At 46.2% G+C, this 12,342-nt stretch overlaps 1 protein-coding gene across 10 annotated transcripts in view; it reads left to right on the top strand.

Annotated features, from left to right (window-relative positions):
• GIT1 (GIT ArfGAP 1) overlaps window positions 1-12,342 on the top strand; it is a 534,945-nt gene that overhangs the window by 451,935 nt on the left and 70,668 nt on the right. For 5 of the 10 annotated variants that reach the window (XM_078680041.1, XM_078680045.1, XM_078680044.1 and 2 more), the window contains 2 exons: window positions 7,596-7,811; window positions 12,115-12,201. In XM_078680041.1, coding sequence (XP_078536167.1) covers window positions 7,596-7,811; window positions 12,115-12,201 — 303 coding nt within the window. The remainder of the gene's footprint in view (window positions 1-7,595; window positions 7,812-12,114; window positions 12,202-12,342) is intronic. The other 5 variants (XM_078680047.1, XM_078680048.1, XM_078680049.1 and 2 more) reach the window with 2 other exon arrangements.

The following is a 12,342-nucleotide window of genomic DNA, read 5'->3' on the forward strand; positions in this document are numbered from 1 at the left end:
TGGGGCAGACAATTCAGCTTCCTTTAAGACAAATACACAAGCATCCTCTAATAAAGGATACTTTAGAGGGGGCTACAGAGGTAATAACAATAAGGGAAGAGGTTGAGATAACAACAACAACAATCGATCCTCTTCCACCACTAAACAGTGACTTCCTTCAGCTCCCCCAACAGCATACCACTCCTGTAGGGGGGAGATTACCACAGTTCCTACCTGTCTGGAATTCCATCACAACAGACAAGTGGGTAAGACAGATTCTCCAGGATGGTTACTGCCTAGAGCTTACAGCTACCCCTCCAGATATACCACCCAGACAGCGTCCAATGTCCACAGAACATCTAACGCTGCTCCAACAAGAAGTTCTCTCATTGCTGCAAAAAAATGCAATAGAGCTAGTTCCATTGCAACATCAAAGAACAGGGGTCTACTCACTCTACTTCCTATTACCAAAAAAGGATGGGACACTAAGACCAATTCTAGATTTAGGGCCTCTCAATCTGTATATGCACGCAATCTAGGATTCATCCTAGACTCCTCCCTCTCCATGTCTAAGCAGGTCAACGCCATCTCCTCCTCCTGCTACAACACCCTCCGCATGCTCCGCAGGATCTACAAGTGGATACCGACCGAAACAAGAAGAACGGTGACACAGGCCCTCGTCAGCAGCAGACTGGACTACAGAAACGCACTCTACGCAGGAATCCCAGCCAAACACCTACGACGACTGCAACGCATCCAAAACGCCTCCGCCCGACTGATCGTCAACATTCCCCACCGCAGCCACATCACCCCCCACCTGAGAAACCTACACTGCCTCCCCGTCTACAAGAGGATCACCTTCAAGCTCCTCACCCATGCACACAAAGCACTCCACAACACCGTACCAGCCTACCTGAACATCAGACTCAGCTTCCACACCCCCACCCGCCAGCTCCGCTCCGCCAGCCTCACCCTCGCTGCTGTCCCCCGCATCCAACGAACGACCTCCATTTGCAGATCCTTCTCTTACCTCGTCGCCAAGACCTGGAAAATCCTCCCTACCCACATACGGCAGACCCAAGACCTACTCACCTTCAGAAGACTCCTCAAGACCTGGTTCTTTGAGGTTTAGCAGCACACTCCCCCCTCCCTTCAGCGCCTTGGGACCCTCACGGGTAAGTAGCGCGCTCTACAAGTACTTTGATTGATTGATATATACACTCAGACCATTTTCACATGGTCACTTTACAACGAGTGCTCCTATTATTGCAACAAGGCGATTTCCTCACTACACTAGACCTCAAAGACGCCTACTTTCACATTCCAATACATCCTTCTCACAGGAAGTATCTCAGGTTTGTGATAGAAGGACACTATCAATTCAAAGTCCTTCCATTCGGGGTCACAACTGCACCAAGAGTGTTCACAAACTGCCTAGCAGTAGTAGCAGCACATCTCAGAAGACAACATATCCATGTCTTCCCATACTTAGATGATTGGCTCATAAAAGCCAAGTCATTCAACCAGTGTGTTCAACACACATCTCACACAATTCAAACACTGCACGACTTGGGGGTTACAATAAACCACACCAAGTCACATCTACAGCCCTCTCATGTACATCAATACCTAGAGGCTACCATAAACACCAATACAGCTCTAGCTTATCCCAGTCCAGCCAGGATACAGAGTATTCAAACTTTAGTCACAAGGTTTCAAAATCAACACTCTCTCCCAGCCAGAGTGTTCATGCAATTAATAGGCATGATGGCATCTTGCATTTTTATTGTACCAAGTGCAAGACTGCAAATGCGCCCATTGCAGGAATGTTTACCACATCAGTGGAATCAGGCACAAGGACAACTAACAGACATGGTGTTGGTGGACAGCCGCACAGATCGCTCTCTGCAGTGGTGGAACACCAAAAACTTGTCCAGAGGGCGGCCGTTCCTAGAACCTGTTCCACAGACAGTACTGACAACAGACTAATCCCTCACAGGATGGGGAGCACATCTGCTCCACCACACAATTCAGGGAAGATAGACCGCTCAACAAAAGGTGCTTCACATCAATCACCTAGAGTTGCTGGTGATTTTCCTGGCACTGAAGTCCTTCCAAGTGCACATACAGAACAAAGCTGTCTTAATCCGGACGGACAACATGACAGCCATGTACAACATACAAAAACAAGGAGGCACACATTCCCTGCAACTATCCCAGCTCGCACAAAACATTTGGAGATGGGCCATTGCACAAAAAATATATCTGCTTGCAGAACACCTTCCAGGAGTTCACAATCAGATAGCCGATCTGTTAAGTCGACAGACACAACAGATTCACGAATGGGACCTACATCTGCAAGTTCTTCAACCATTCTTTCACAAGTCAGGTCATCCAGACCTAGACCTGTTTGCCACACACGAAAACGCAAAATGCCCAACCTTCGCCGCCAGGTTTCCACACCCGTTGTCCAAGAGCAATGCGATATGGATGAACTGGTCAGGTAGATTTGTGTACGCTTTTCCGCCAACCCCACTAATACCACTAATGGTACGCAAGCACAGACCACAGTCTCTCAAAATGATCCTGGTAGCTCCCACATGGGCACGCCAACCGTGGTTCACCACACTGCTAGAACTCTCTAGTTCCACACCAAAAATTGTCTCCGACACCACCTATGCTAATGCAGAACCATGGAGACATCAGGCATCCAGATCCAAGTCAACTGAATATGGCGATCTGGCTCCTGAAGTCTTAGAGTTTGGTTACCTTAACCTGCCACCAGACTGTATGAATATCATTAAAAAAGCCAGAAGACCTACTACTAGAGCTTGCTATGCTGCTAAATGGAAAAGATTTGCCATTTACTGCAATAATAATCAAATTGATCCATTAGATGCTTCCATCCAAAATATTATGTTACCTTCTCCATTTACAAAGATGTAATCTGGCAGATTCATCTATACGTTTACAACCTGCAGCCATTGCCGCATATCTACAGTTCCAGCAATAAAAGCTTTTATGGAAGGATTAAAAAGAATTATTCCTCCTAGGTAACCACCCTCTCCAGTGTGGAACCTAAACATTGTTCTTACCAGGCTCATGGGACCCCCTTTTGAACCTTTACATAAATGTGAACTACAATTTCTCACATGGAAAACAGTTTTCCCCATTGCTATTACCTCTCTTAGAAGAGTTAGTGAGATTCAAGCTTTAACCATACAAGAACCATTCTTACAATTACACCGTAACAAGGTGGTTCTAAGAACTAATCCTAAATTCCTTACTAAAGTAATTATTCCTTTTCATCTAAACCAATCTGTTGAGTTACCAGTGTTTTTTCAAAACCCAGGCTCTGTAGCAAAGAGAGCTTTACACACACTAGATGTCAAAAGAGATTTTCTCTTTTACATCGATAGGACCAAGTCCTTTTTGCAAAACAAAGCAACTATTTGTAGCTTTCTAATACAAACACAAGAAACCACCGGTCCTTGCGGAAGCACCATTTCACAGATGTGCATAAAGACGGCTGCACCCGACCGTCCTAAGCATTCTCCTTCACTTGGAGTCAATACTATACCAGGATACCCTTTCCTACAACCCGTACCTGCCGGGTCGGAAATATCACCGGCATATCGAACCCATGATTATTTGACCATTGAAAGCCCTGAAGAGTCACGGGTATAGCACTCGCATGATGAAGCACGTGTCGGCTGGTTATTTGCTTTGATGTCACCCTTCTTATCAGGAAGGCTAAATATATTTCATTTTGAAAAACAACGCTTCAGATCTGTATACCTTGTTTCATTGAATGCGGTTATTTGTTTACCATGAGTATCATGACCATATTTTAAACTTTACGTGTGCACGGGACTTTTTGTTCTAATCATTGAGTGAGCCCCTGTAACTCCCTACAGAGGTTTTAGGGTCTCCTCTGACCTGTAGCACCGTCATATAGTAAATACTTTTCATCAATCACTTACTGCTACCAGCCCAGGCGCCAATCTTCCTGCACACTCAGAAACATTACACAGAACCCTCAGTATTTGTAGCTTTCTCTCCACCACAGAAAGGCAACCCCATTTCTAAATCAGGAATTGCAAGGTGGATTGTTAAATGTATACAAATATGCTATCACAAAGTATAACGCACATTAACAGTTCCTCCTAGAGCACACTCCACACGCAAACTAGTAGCCTCTATGGCTTTCTTAGGGAACATTCCCCTAGAAGACATCTGCAAGGCAGCAACATGGTCTACAACACACACCTTCACTAAACACTATTGTGTTGATGTGCAAGCCAAGCAGCAAGCTGCAGGAGGCCAAGCTGTCCTTAAAACTCTCTTTCAAGCTACTGCAACAGACACAGGTGACCATCGCTAGGGGAGACACTGCTGCACAATCGATGCAAAGTGTAGAATCTGCAGCTCATATGCCTCGAACGGAAAATGCTACTTACCAGTATGCATCTGTTCTTGGCATGTAGAGCTGCAGATTTCTACACGCCATCCCGCCTCCCTGGGACCTGTATTTGTTCCAGTTTTATCTTAATTAGATATACACCCATGGACATCCTTTCTTTCTACTGACTCCATCATTTCCCATTATGGCGAAAAACAATCTAAGGATGGAGCCGATGCCCATGCGCACTATCGTCCAAGGGAGGAGTCACCTATCTCGTGACTACAAAGACTTCTTCCAAGATGACAACAACCTGCAATCATCCGAGCCTAACACCAGGTGGCGATCTAATGCAAAGTGTAGAAATATGCAGCTCTACATGCCAAGAACAGATGCACACTGGTAAGTAGCATTTTCCTTTCCACAGACATTGTTGTTTGAACATTCCTGATTGGGATTCAGGCCTGAGGTACTAGCAGATGTGCGGACTGTAACATGTAACAAGAGCACACTATCTGGTTCTCCAGTCAGTGATGTCATGCACAGAATCAGATAGGAATACAGGCTGACACATTTGTAGGATCACTGTAACAAGGTGTGATGCGTCTCACTTGAATGACTTCCTCAGCAGAAAAGAGGCTAGTCAGACCTCCACTCTCAGTGGTGGTGGGGGTTGTTTGGGGTTGGACAGGATTTGTCCTCCCGTTGGTTCTTGCAAAAACTGCATTCTCAGCAGGAGCACGTTTATTGGCGTGGCCTGTGACCTATCAAGAAATGCTGACAGGACCAAGGCGACATTGAAGATGAGGTCCTACTTCTATGAACTCACCGTGTATTTCACTCCAACAGACGACGTTACTACAAGTAAATGGTTACTGGCTACAGTAAAGAGATGTGTGCAGTTTTAGAGTTCCTGCCCCATTAAACATTTCAGTTCATAAGGGAATAAGGAAGAGACCTGTAACTAATTTCAAGTGGCTCTAAAGAGCCAAACTGAATGCAGTGTCGGAATAGTGTGCTAATTACAAAGAAAGGCTGAACATAGATATGCAAATCAGTCTTGACCCTGTGCCTCATGGGAACAGTCCAGCCCAAACTGCCAAGCCAGGTCTTCCCTGGACCGGAAACAAGCATCCTAGTTTGGTTTCGGGGTAACACCCCATATCAGCCAGGCTAGCTTGAATTAATTGGCAAAGTGAGCAAGGGGCCCACGTAGGGGCATATCCTGCCAACTTAGGGCCAACAAACCAAACCCAAGGAGATGATGGCTGGAGCGCTGAAACTTTTCAGACACTAACCCCCAGTCACAGATATGGGTTTAATCCATCATCGTTCTTCAGCTCACTTCGCCACCCCAGTTCAGACACAGCCATACGCAAATCAGTCCTGACCCTGTTCCTTATGGGAACTATGATGGATTCAACCCAGATCTGTGACTGGAGGTGAGTGTCTGAAAAGTTTCAGCGCTCCGTCCATCATCTCCTTGTGATTACACGGATCACACCGGCATCGACATGGAATATAACGTTGCTTTGTTATGCCTCTTTCCTTGGGGTGCATTAAAAGCACAGGCTGGAGGGGTCTCCTTCTGCAGTGCAATCTGCTGCTCTTGCTGCTGTATTATTGTATGACCGGGGCCTGTCTTTTGCAGTGCAAAGACCACTGGCATGATTGTCGCTGTACACCTGCCCCTCTGTGTGAAGTGATGGGTCACGGTCTCAGGGCTTGCGTACTCTTCCTTTTGAGTAGTGTTGCAAGGTTTTTTGGAAATGCTGGGAGACTGACACCTGTTCCCGTCTGATTGGTCATGTGCTTCCTGTTTAAGGGGCGCCCCCTTTCCTCCCAAGGTGGCAGCTTGTGTTGCTGCTGTGCAGAGCCTTCACCTGCTTGCAGCAAGCTACACACAGACTTTACTTGGAGGCCCAGCAGAGCGTGCCCTGCGTGTGAAATAAATGGCTCCAGACCAGGGAAAGAACGGTGGTTTTGCTGTGGTTATTGATAGAAAAGCCATTCATGATATCCGTTATTACAGCCCACTTAATGAAGGGTGTATAAACGTTGTGACTAGACTAACCATTCTCAGGCTTCCCAAGGTGCAGTGTACTATTAGGCCAACACCTGTTAGTTCTTTCCAAGGTTATTACCAAATGTTATATCAACCAAACAAATGATCACCTGGTGTCCCTTCGCAGGCCCCATTCAAAAATGTTGTACACGCTGGATGTCAGCAGGGCATTAAGATGTAACGTCGACTGGCATTAAACTCACTTTTGAATTGTTTGTGAGCTGCATCGGTAGCGTTAGAAGAAAAACACTTGCAAAGGGCCATTTCACGCAGAATCCACATTCTCACTTCCCTGCGCAGTGCATATGAAGCTACAACCAATACATGATACAAAGAAAGATTCCCAGCATGCAACCTACAGCACCTTTGCATTTAAAGTGATGCTATATATTCACGCGAGACTCACCTTTCTTCTTCTTGTGGGATAAGTTAATGAATGAAGCTCTTTCCACATACTTCTTGGCACGACAATTAGAAAATTGTATTGAACAATGTGGGGTCAGCAAACACAAGAAGTGGGTTACAGATTCCCCTGAGTAGGTTTGTTTGTGAAACTTTCTAACCTGTTCCGTATCCAACCACTAGATGGCAGGAGTGTGCAAAGCATTAAAGCATGTTGCTCCTACTTCCGCTTTAGTATAACAGAATTAGTGTTACAAAGTTAATATTACGGGTAAGTAACATTTCCTTTCCACTGCCATGCTCTGTACAAAATGGTTTGAGAAAGCTCTGGTGGTTCCAAGTGTCTTCTCAAGCATTCGCCTTCGATGGGTCTGTTTGTAACCTTCTCCTATGCAGCGTGGAATGGACTTTGGTGGTGCAGCCAAGAGCTTCAGTTTGTAGGGATTTGCTGAAGTCCGCCATATTGCTTTGTCATTTGGTTGTACCTTGAATACAGAGGCCTATCCATCATTATGCATGATTAATAGTGGCATGTGGTTTCCTGCTCGGATGACTGAATTCACCAGTGATTGGTTAATGCTTGCTGATTTTGCAGTCCAGAAATGGGTAGGTCCTGGCTGCAGGCTGTCAACCCAGGGCTGAAATATGAACGCCCACCCACCCCCGTCCTTCCTGCAGCTTTGTGGCCCTGCTCTTGCCAAGCTGCACCGTCCTCCCTGCATGAGTCTATCTGTCCTGCCTTTACAGATCCACAAACTGCAGACGGAAAACCATCAGATCAGACAGCAGACGGCTCCCGCGCACCCAGCGCCGGCCAGCAATGAGCGCCAGGAACCCAATCACCCTGCTCCGCACCGGCGGGACCGGCATGCGTTCTCCATGTACGAGCCGGGCTCGGCACTCAAGCCCTTCGGACAGCCAGTGGACGAGATTGTCAACAGATTGCAGCCCTTCCACTCCAATGTGAGTTGTTGTTTTAGGCTCGCAGGCGTTTCCGGCCTGTGGGTAGTCACAGCAGGGGGCCCGCAGAGAGAGGGACTTGGGGATCCTGCCCCCCTACACATATGTAACTTCTTAAACATGAGCCATGCGAGCCTTCAGGCAGTCTGGGGGCAGGCAGTCAGGGGCAGGTGTTGGGCAGGATAGTAGCTATGAAATTACCTACAGGCTGTATTCAAGGGGTCTTTGTGGGAGTTATGTCTCATTCCATCCATCAGCTGGAAGTGATGTTGTGCCCAGTTTCTAGGCTAGAATAGAGCGTAGTTTTTGGGGTCCTTTTGGCATGCCAGTTGGTGGGGTAGAATGTGGAATCGTTTGGCGATGCCTAGTTTCTTGAAGGACCTGCCATGTGCATGTGTGTGGGGAGGGAAAGGGATAGTTTTACGAGGGGTACCATTGGAGCTCTACTCCAGAGCAGCTGCAGCATAGGCACTTGTGGTACGGAGACCATTTTTGCAGACTTAATCAATTTCACAAGTTAGTTAATAAGCGTGGGAGTACAAAGGAGCGGTGGTATCGGTGAAAGGCTCCCTAGATATTGTCGCCAAGGATGTGGACACCAGCACCTAGTAATGCTTATGGAAAGTCCAGTGGCAGGACCGTGCATGCCACAGACATATGTCATGCAAATTTCGATACCGGAAATGCCCTCAAAAGATAATTGGTGACCGATATCGAGATATCTCTGCTTCCCAAGTTGGGGGATCCCTTCTCCCTTCCTTGAATACGTAAAACGCCTTGCCTCATCACCCCCGCCTCTGATTCAAACTGATCAGAACATTCTAATACTGTTAGTTTCAACCTCATAAATCATTATTTTGTAGTATCAGTACTACCACACTGACGTGTAAAACCATAAATATATACTTTTGTTTAGTTTAGTTTTGTGATGATCCTGGATCTAATGAGCTGATGTTCTGGTGACTGGAAGAGAAGGCTGAGCTCATAGAGTGGGCGAATGCCATTCATCTTACCAGCCTGCAGTTGTAGAATCCTACGTTTAGGCTTGTCCCCCCGCACACCCCTACCCAATGTTACTCCACCCTGAATCTGTGACGTCCTCACCTTGTTTGTCCTGGATGGGCTTTCTGTGACTGTACAGTGCTTTGTGTCGTAGATGCAGCATGCACAGTTGTATTAATATGTTCTTAAGAATGTGGACTTACAGTCTTTATGCATTGATGACATAGAGTTCTTGTGTGGTTCACGCTGAAATCACTGCACATGCACAAATGTCAGCGGCAACTACTCATGAACACCTGCTAAATACATTACCCCTTCACACACCATCTATTCCCCAATCTGTTAATCCGTGTCTCATTTACAGGCTCTTTAAAGCATGCAAGGATTTAGAAATTACCATAGAAACTGCCTCCGTTATCATACTCGGGAACTGACCGCAGCTCTACAGGAGTATTGAACAATATCCCAGGTCTGCCACGAGCCTGGACAGACTTGCAGCAATCCGCACCCACCTCTGAGCTCACAAGGCTCGAAGTAGCCTAGGGCGGCGAGAGAGGTGGAACTCTCCTGCCATTGGTCATTCCACTAACTTGTTTAGGTTTGTGGAGGCCATTTGGAAGCGGCAGATAAGTACCCACACAGACAGATACTCTAAACATGGTTTTCACTGCTTTGAGGTCAAAATAGTGAATAATCGTTTTTCAAATGCGTTGTTATGCCTCATGATTTCCAGTAACAGATGTAAACGTTATATAGAATTCTAGCTGGGGACCTGAGAGCTATGGGGATGTTTCTCACCTGTGGATTCTGAGTGACATCAAATAGACAACGGGAGTGAAGCTCAAGTTGCCTATGATGTCATTCAGAACCATGAGATGAAAAACATCCCTTTAACTCAAGATACCCATCTATAATATAATGTAATGAATGGTTCCCCAAAACTGCCCCCTGCTTATACCTGCCAGGCTTAGGCAAAGAAGTAATGAAGGACCTTACCTAGTATGCCATCTCCTCCCTGTCACAAATAGGAAAACAAATATTTACCAGCCATTCTTAACCAACACCTTCCACCTTCCACCTTCCTTGCCTTCCTTCCCTTCCTTCCCCCCCCTGCAGCTGCACTTTCTGCTTTCAGTCACAGTAGACAAGCAGCACTGTGCTGACAGGTTTTCAGAGAGCGCTGCCAGCCTGGCCTGGAAGGCCTTTGACGTAGCAACAGAGGGTAACAAGTGTTGTTCTTAACTAGCGTTATATCATAACATAGCCATAACATAGCAATGAATTACCAGATCTAGAGTCTGGTGTAAACGACTGACCCTTCCTATGGAAGGCATGATAACATAATAGAATTATAGAGGGGGAACAGTGAGTTATGGGGATATCTTTCACTGCAGGAATCCGAGTGACATTATATAGACAACGAGAGCGAAGTTTGAATTGTCTGTGATGCCACTCAGAACCCCGAGGTGAAAAACACCCACCAAATTCACTTTTAATCATCTATAATTTTATGTTATGTATGCCCCTTCCCCCCACTAAAACAGTCTCACCCTGCTTTCAACTATAAGCAGGGGCAGAGGATTCATGAAAGAGCCATACATAACATGGCCCCTCTTCCCTGTCCCAAATTTAAAATAAAATACCTGACCTTCTGTCCCCCACCGCTTTCGGCCTTCTCCTTCCCTCTCCTTTAAAAGCTGTGCTCCCTGCATTTCTGCGCTGCTCTGAGAGGCTCCCCCAGAGCCCAGCCAGAGCAGCCTTGGTGACCCACCGTCATTAGGTCACAGCAGAGAATTGTTACATTTAGAATATAACATTCACACTATTGGCTGTCAGCGAGAGCCATACATAACGTGGAATTATAGATGGGTAGCTATTCGTAACGGAGTCGTTTTTCAATAATCGATTCTTAGTGACAACATGAACACGGAGAGCAAAGCTAGAGTTGTCTGTGCTCTCAGGGGGAACCATGAGGCGGGTAAACCCCATTACTGGTGGCCGTTTGTGAACACTTCTATGCTGTGTATGACCCCATGACAAAAGCCGCACCATCCCCAGAAGATTCTCTTGTGGATTAGTTATGCAGGGGGAGAGAGAGTCTCTCTTCACCCACTGTATTTAGGGCCTACCCGCATAGTTCCATATCCCAATAATTTTTAAAAGAAAATTGCTTGCATCGTATCACTTTCCCGCTCACTTTCGGTTAGACCAGCACATACTAATATTCAGCTAAAAATACCTGGCCTCCCACCTCCCTCCATGCTTACCCTGGGCCTTCCATTGCCCTTCTAGTACAGGACTGCAATCTCCAGGGAGACCTAGCTGAAAAGAGTTTTGAGATGCTTTGCGCATGAACAGAAATCCAGTATTAGCCACTGACTGGGAAGCCCGCAGTCGGTGATGGCTAGAGTCACCCACTTTCCTCTCCCTCGCTGTGGTGTGCAGAAACATGAGCAGTGGAGGTGTTGATGGAGCTTTGAACGATCATGCACCATTCCCCGCTTTGCTTTTGGTCTCTGGAGAATAGGTTCTTGCAGGTCACCATTCACCTTTTAACTTCTTAACATGGGTCTCCGGTGATAAGGCAAAGTAGGGAGAAGGCCACAAAAGCGACTGCTCCCCCTGACCTCGTCACTTTGAAAAACGTTTCTTTTTCAGCTTCTTTAAAGTAATACCAGTGAATAAAATTGCTTTGAGCACAGTTTTCAAGCTAATGGCTTTCTTCCGAAGGCTAAGATGGCAGCAATACTGACCGTGGCCATCCCAAGCATGCTCAGTTCGGACACCTGTGCAGGCTCGGTTGTAAACAATTTGAGCCTGCCGCGGAACACATGGTAAATGTGCTCTCATGTGACTGGTTAAACTGCCGAAACTTTGCAGACTAACTGCCCATGACCAGTAAAAGTTTAAAAAAAAAAAAATCACTAAATCACTTTTTTAAATATTTTTTTTATTTTTTATATACAGGTACTCATACACAATCATGTACAATGCTGACATATAAATATGATGAACCTGATGGCAGCGATTCCCCCAGGTATATCTAGTTTTCCCCTCTTTGGTCTTTAGTTGTAATCTTGTGAAGCAAGGCAGATTTAAAGTTACCAGAAGCAGGGCTATGCAGGAACACTGACTCTCTTCCTCTTTGGGTAATCCTGTTCCGGCCAAAGGTCACACCCACCTTGCAAATCATGTGACCTTGCACTCTCCAGAGATATGCCTCATATGTACTTGATCTGTCTGCGTTTGTGTTTTCTTCCCATTTATTTACATAGTCCTTGATTCTCTTCTCTCGTGTTTTTAGATACGAAAAGGTGTTTCTGCCTCCTCTGTCCCATTCCCACCATCCTCATCACAGCTCTCCTGCTATCAGGACGGGGGCAGGCACATGGTTAAGTACCACTTGATTTGTCTATGTTGAAGTTGAGTGGTTGGGGAGCATGCTCAGGTGAGAATGAAAACAAAAATTGATGAGGCAACTCGGTATCCCTGGGAACCTAGGCTCAAAGTACACCAGAAACAATGGTACCCT

This window comes from Lissotriton helveticus, chromosome 3_1, assembly GCF_964261635.1.
Source record: "Lissotriton helveticus chromosome 3_1, aLisHel1.1, whole genome shotgun sequence".
Lineage (NCBI taxonomy): Eukaryota > Metazoa > Chordata > Amphibia > Caudata > Salamandridae > Lissotriton > Lissotriton helveticus.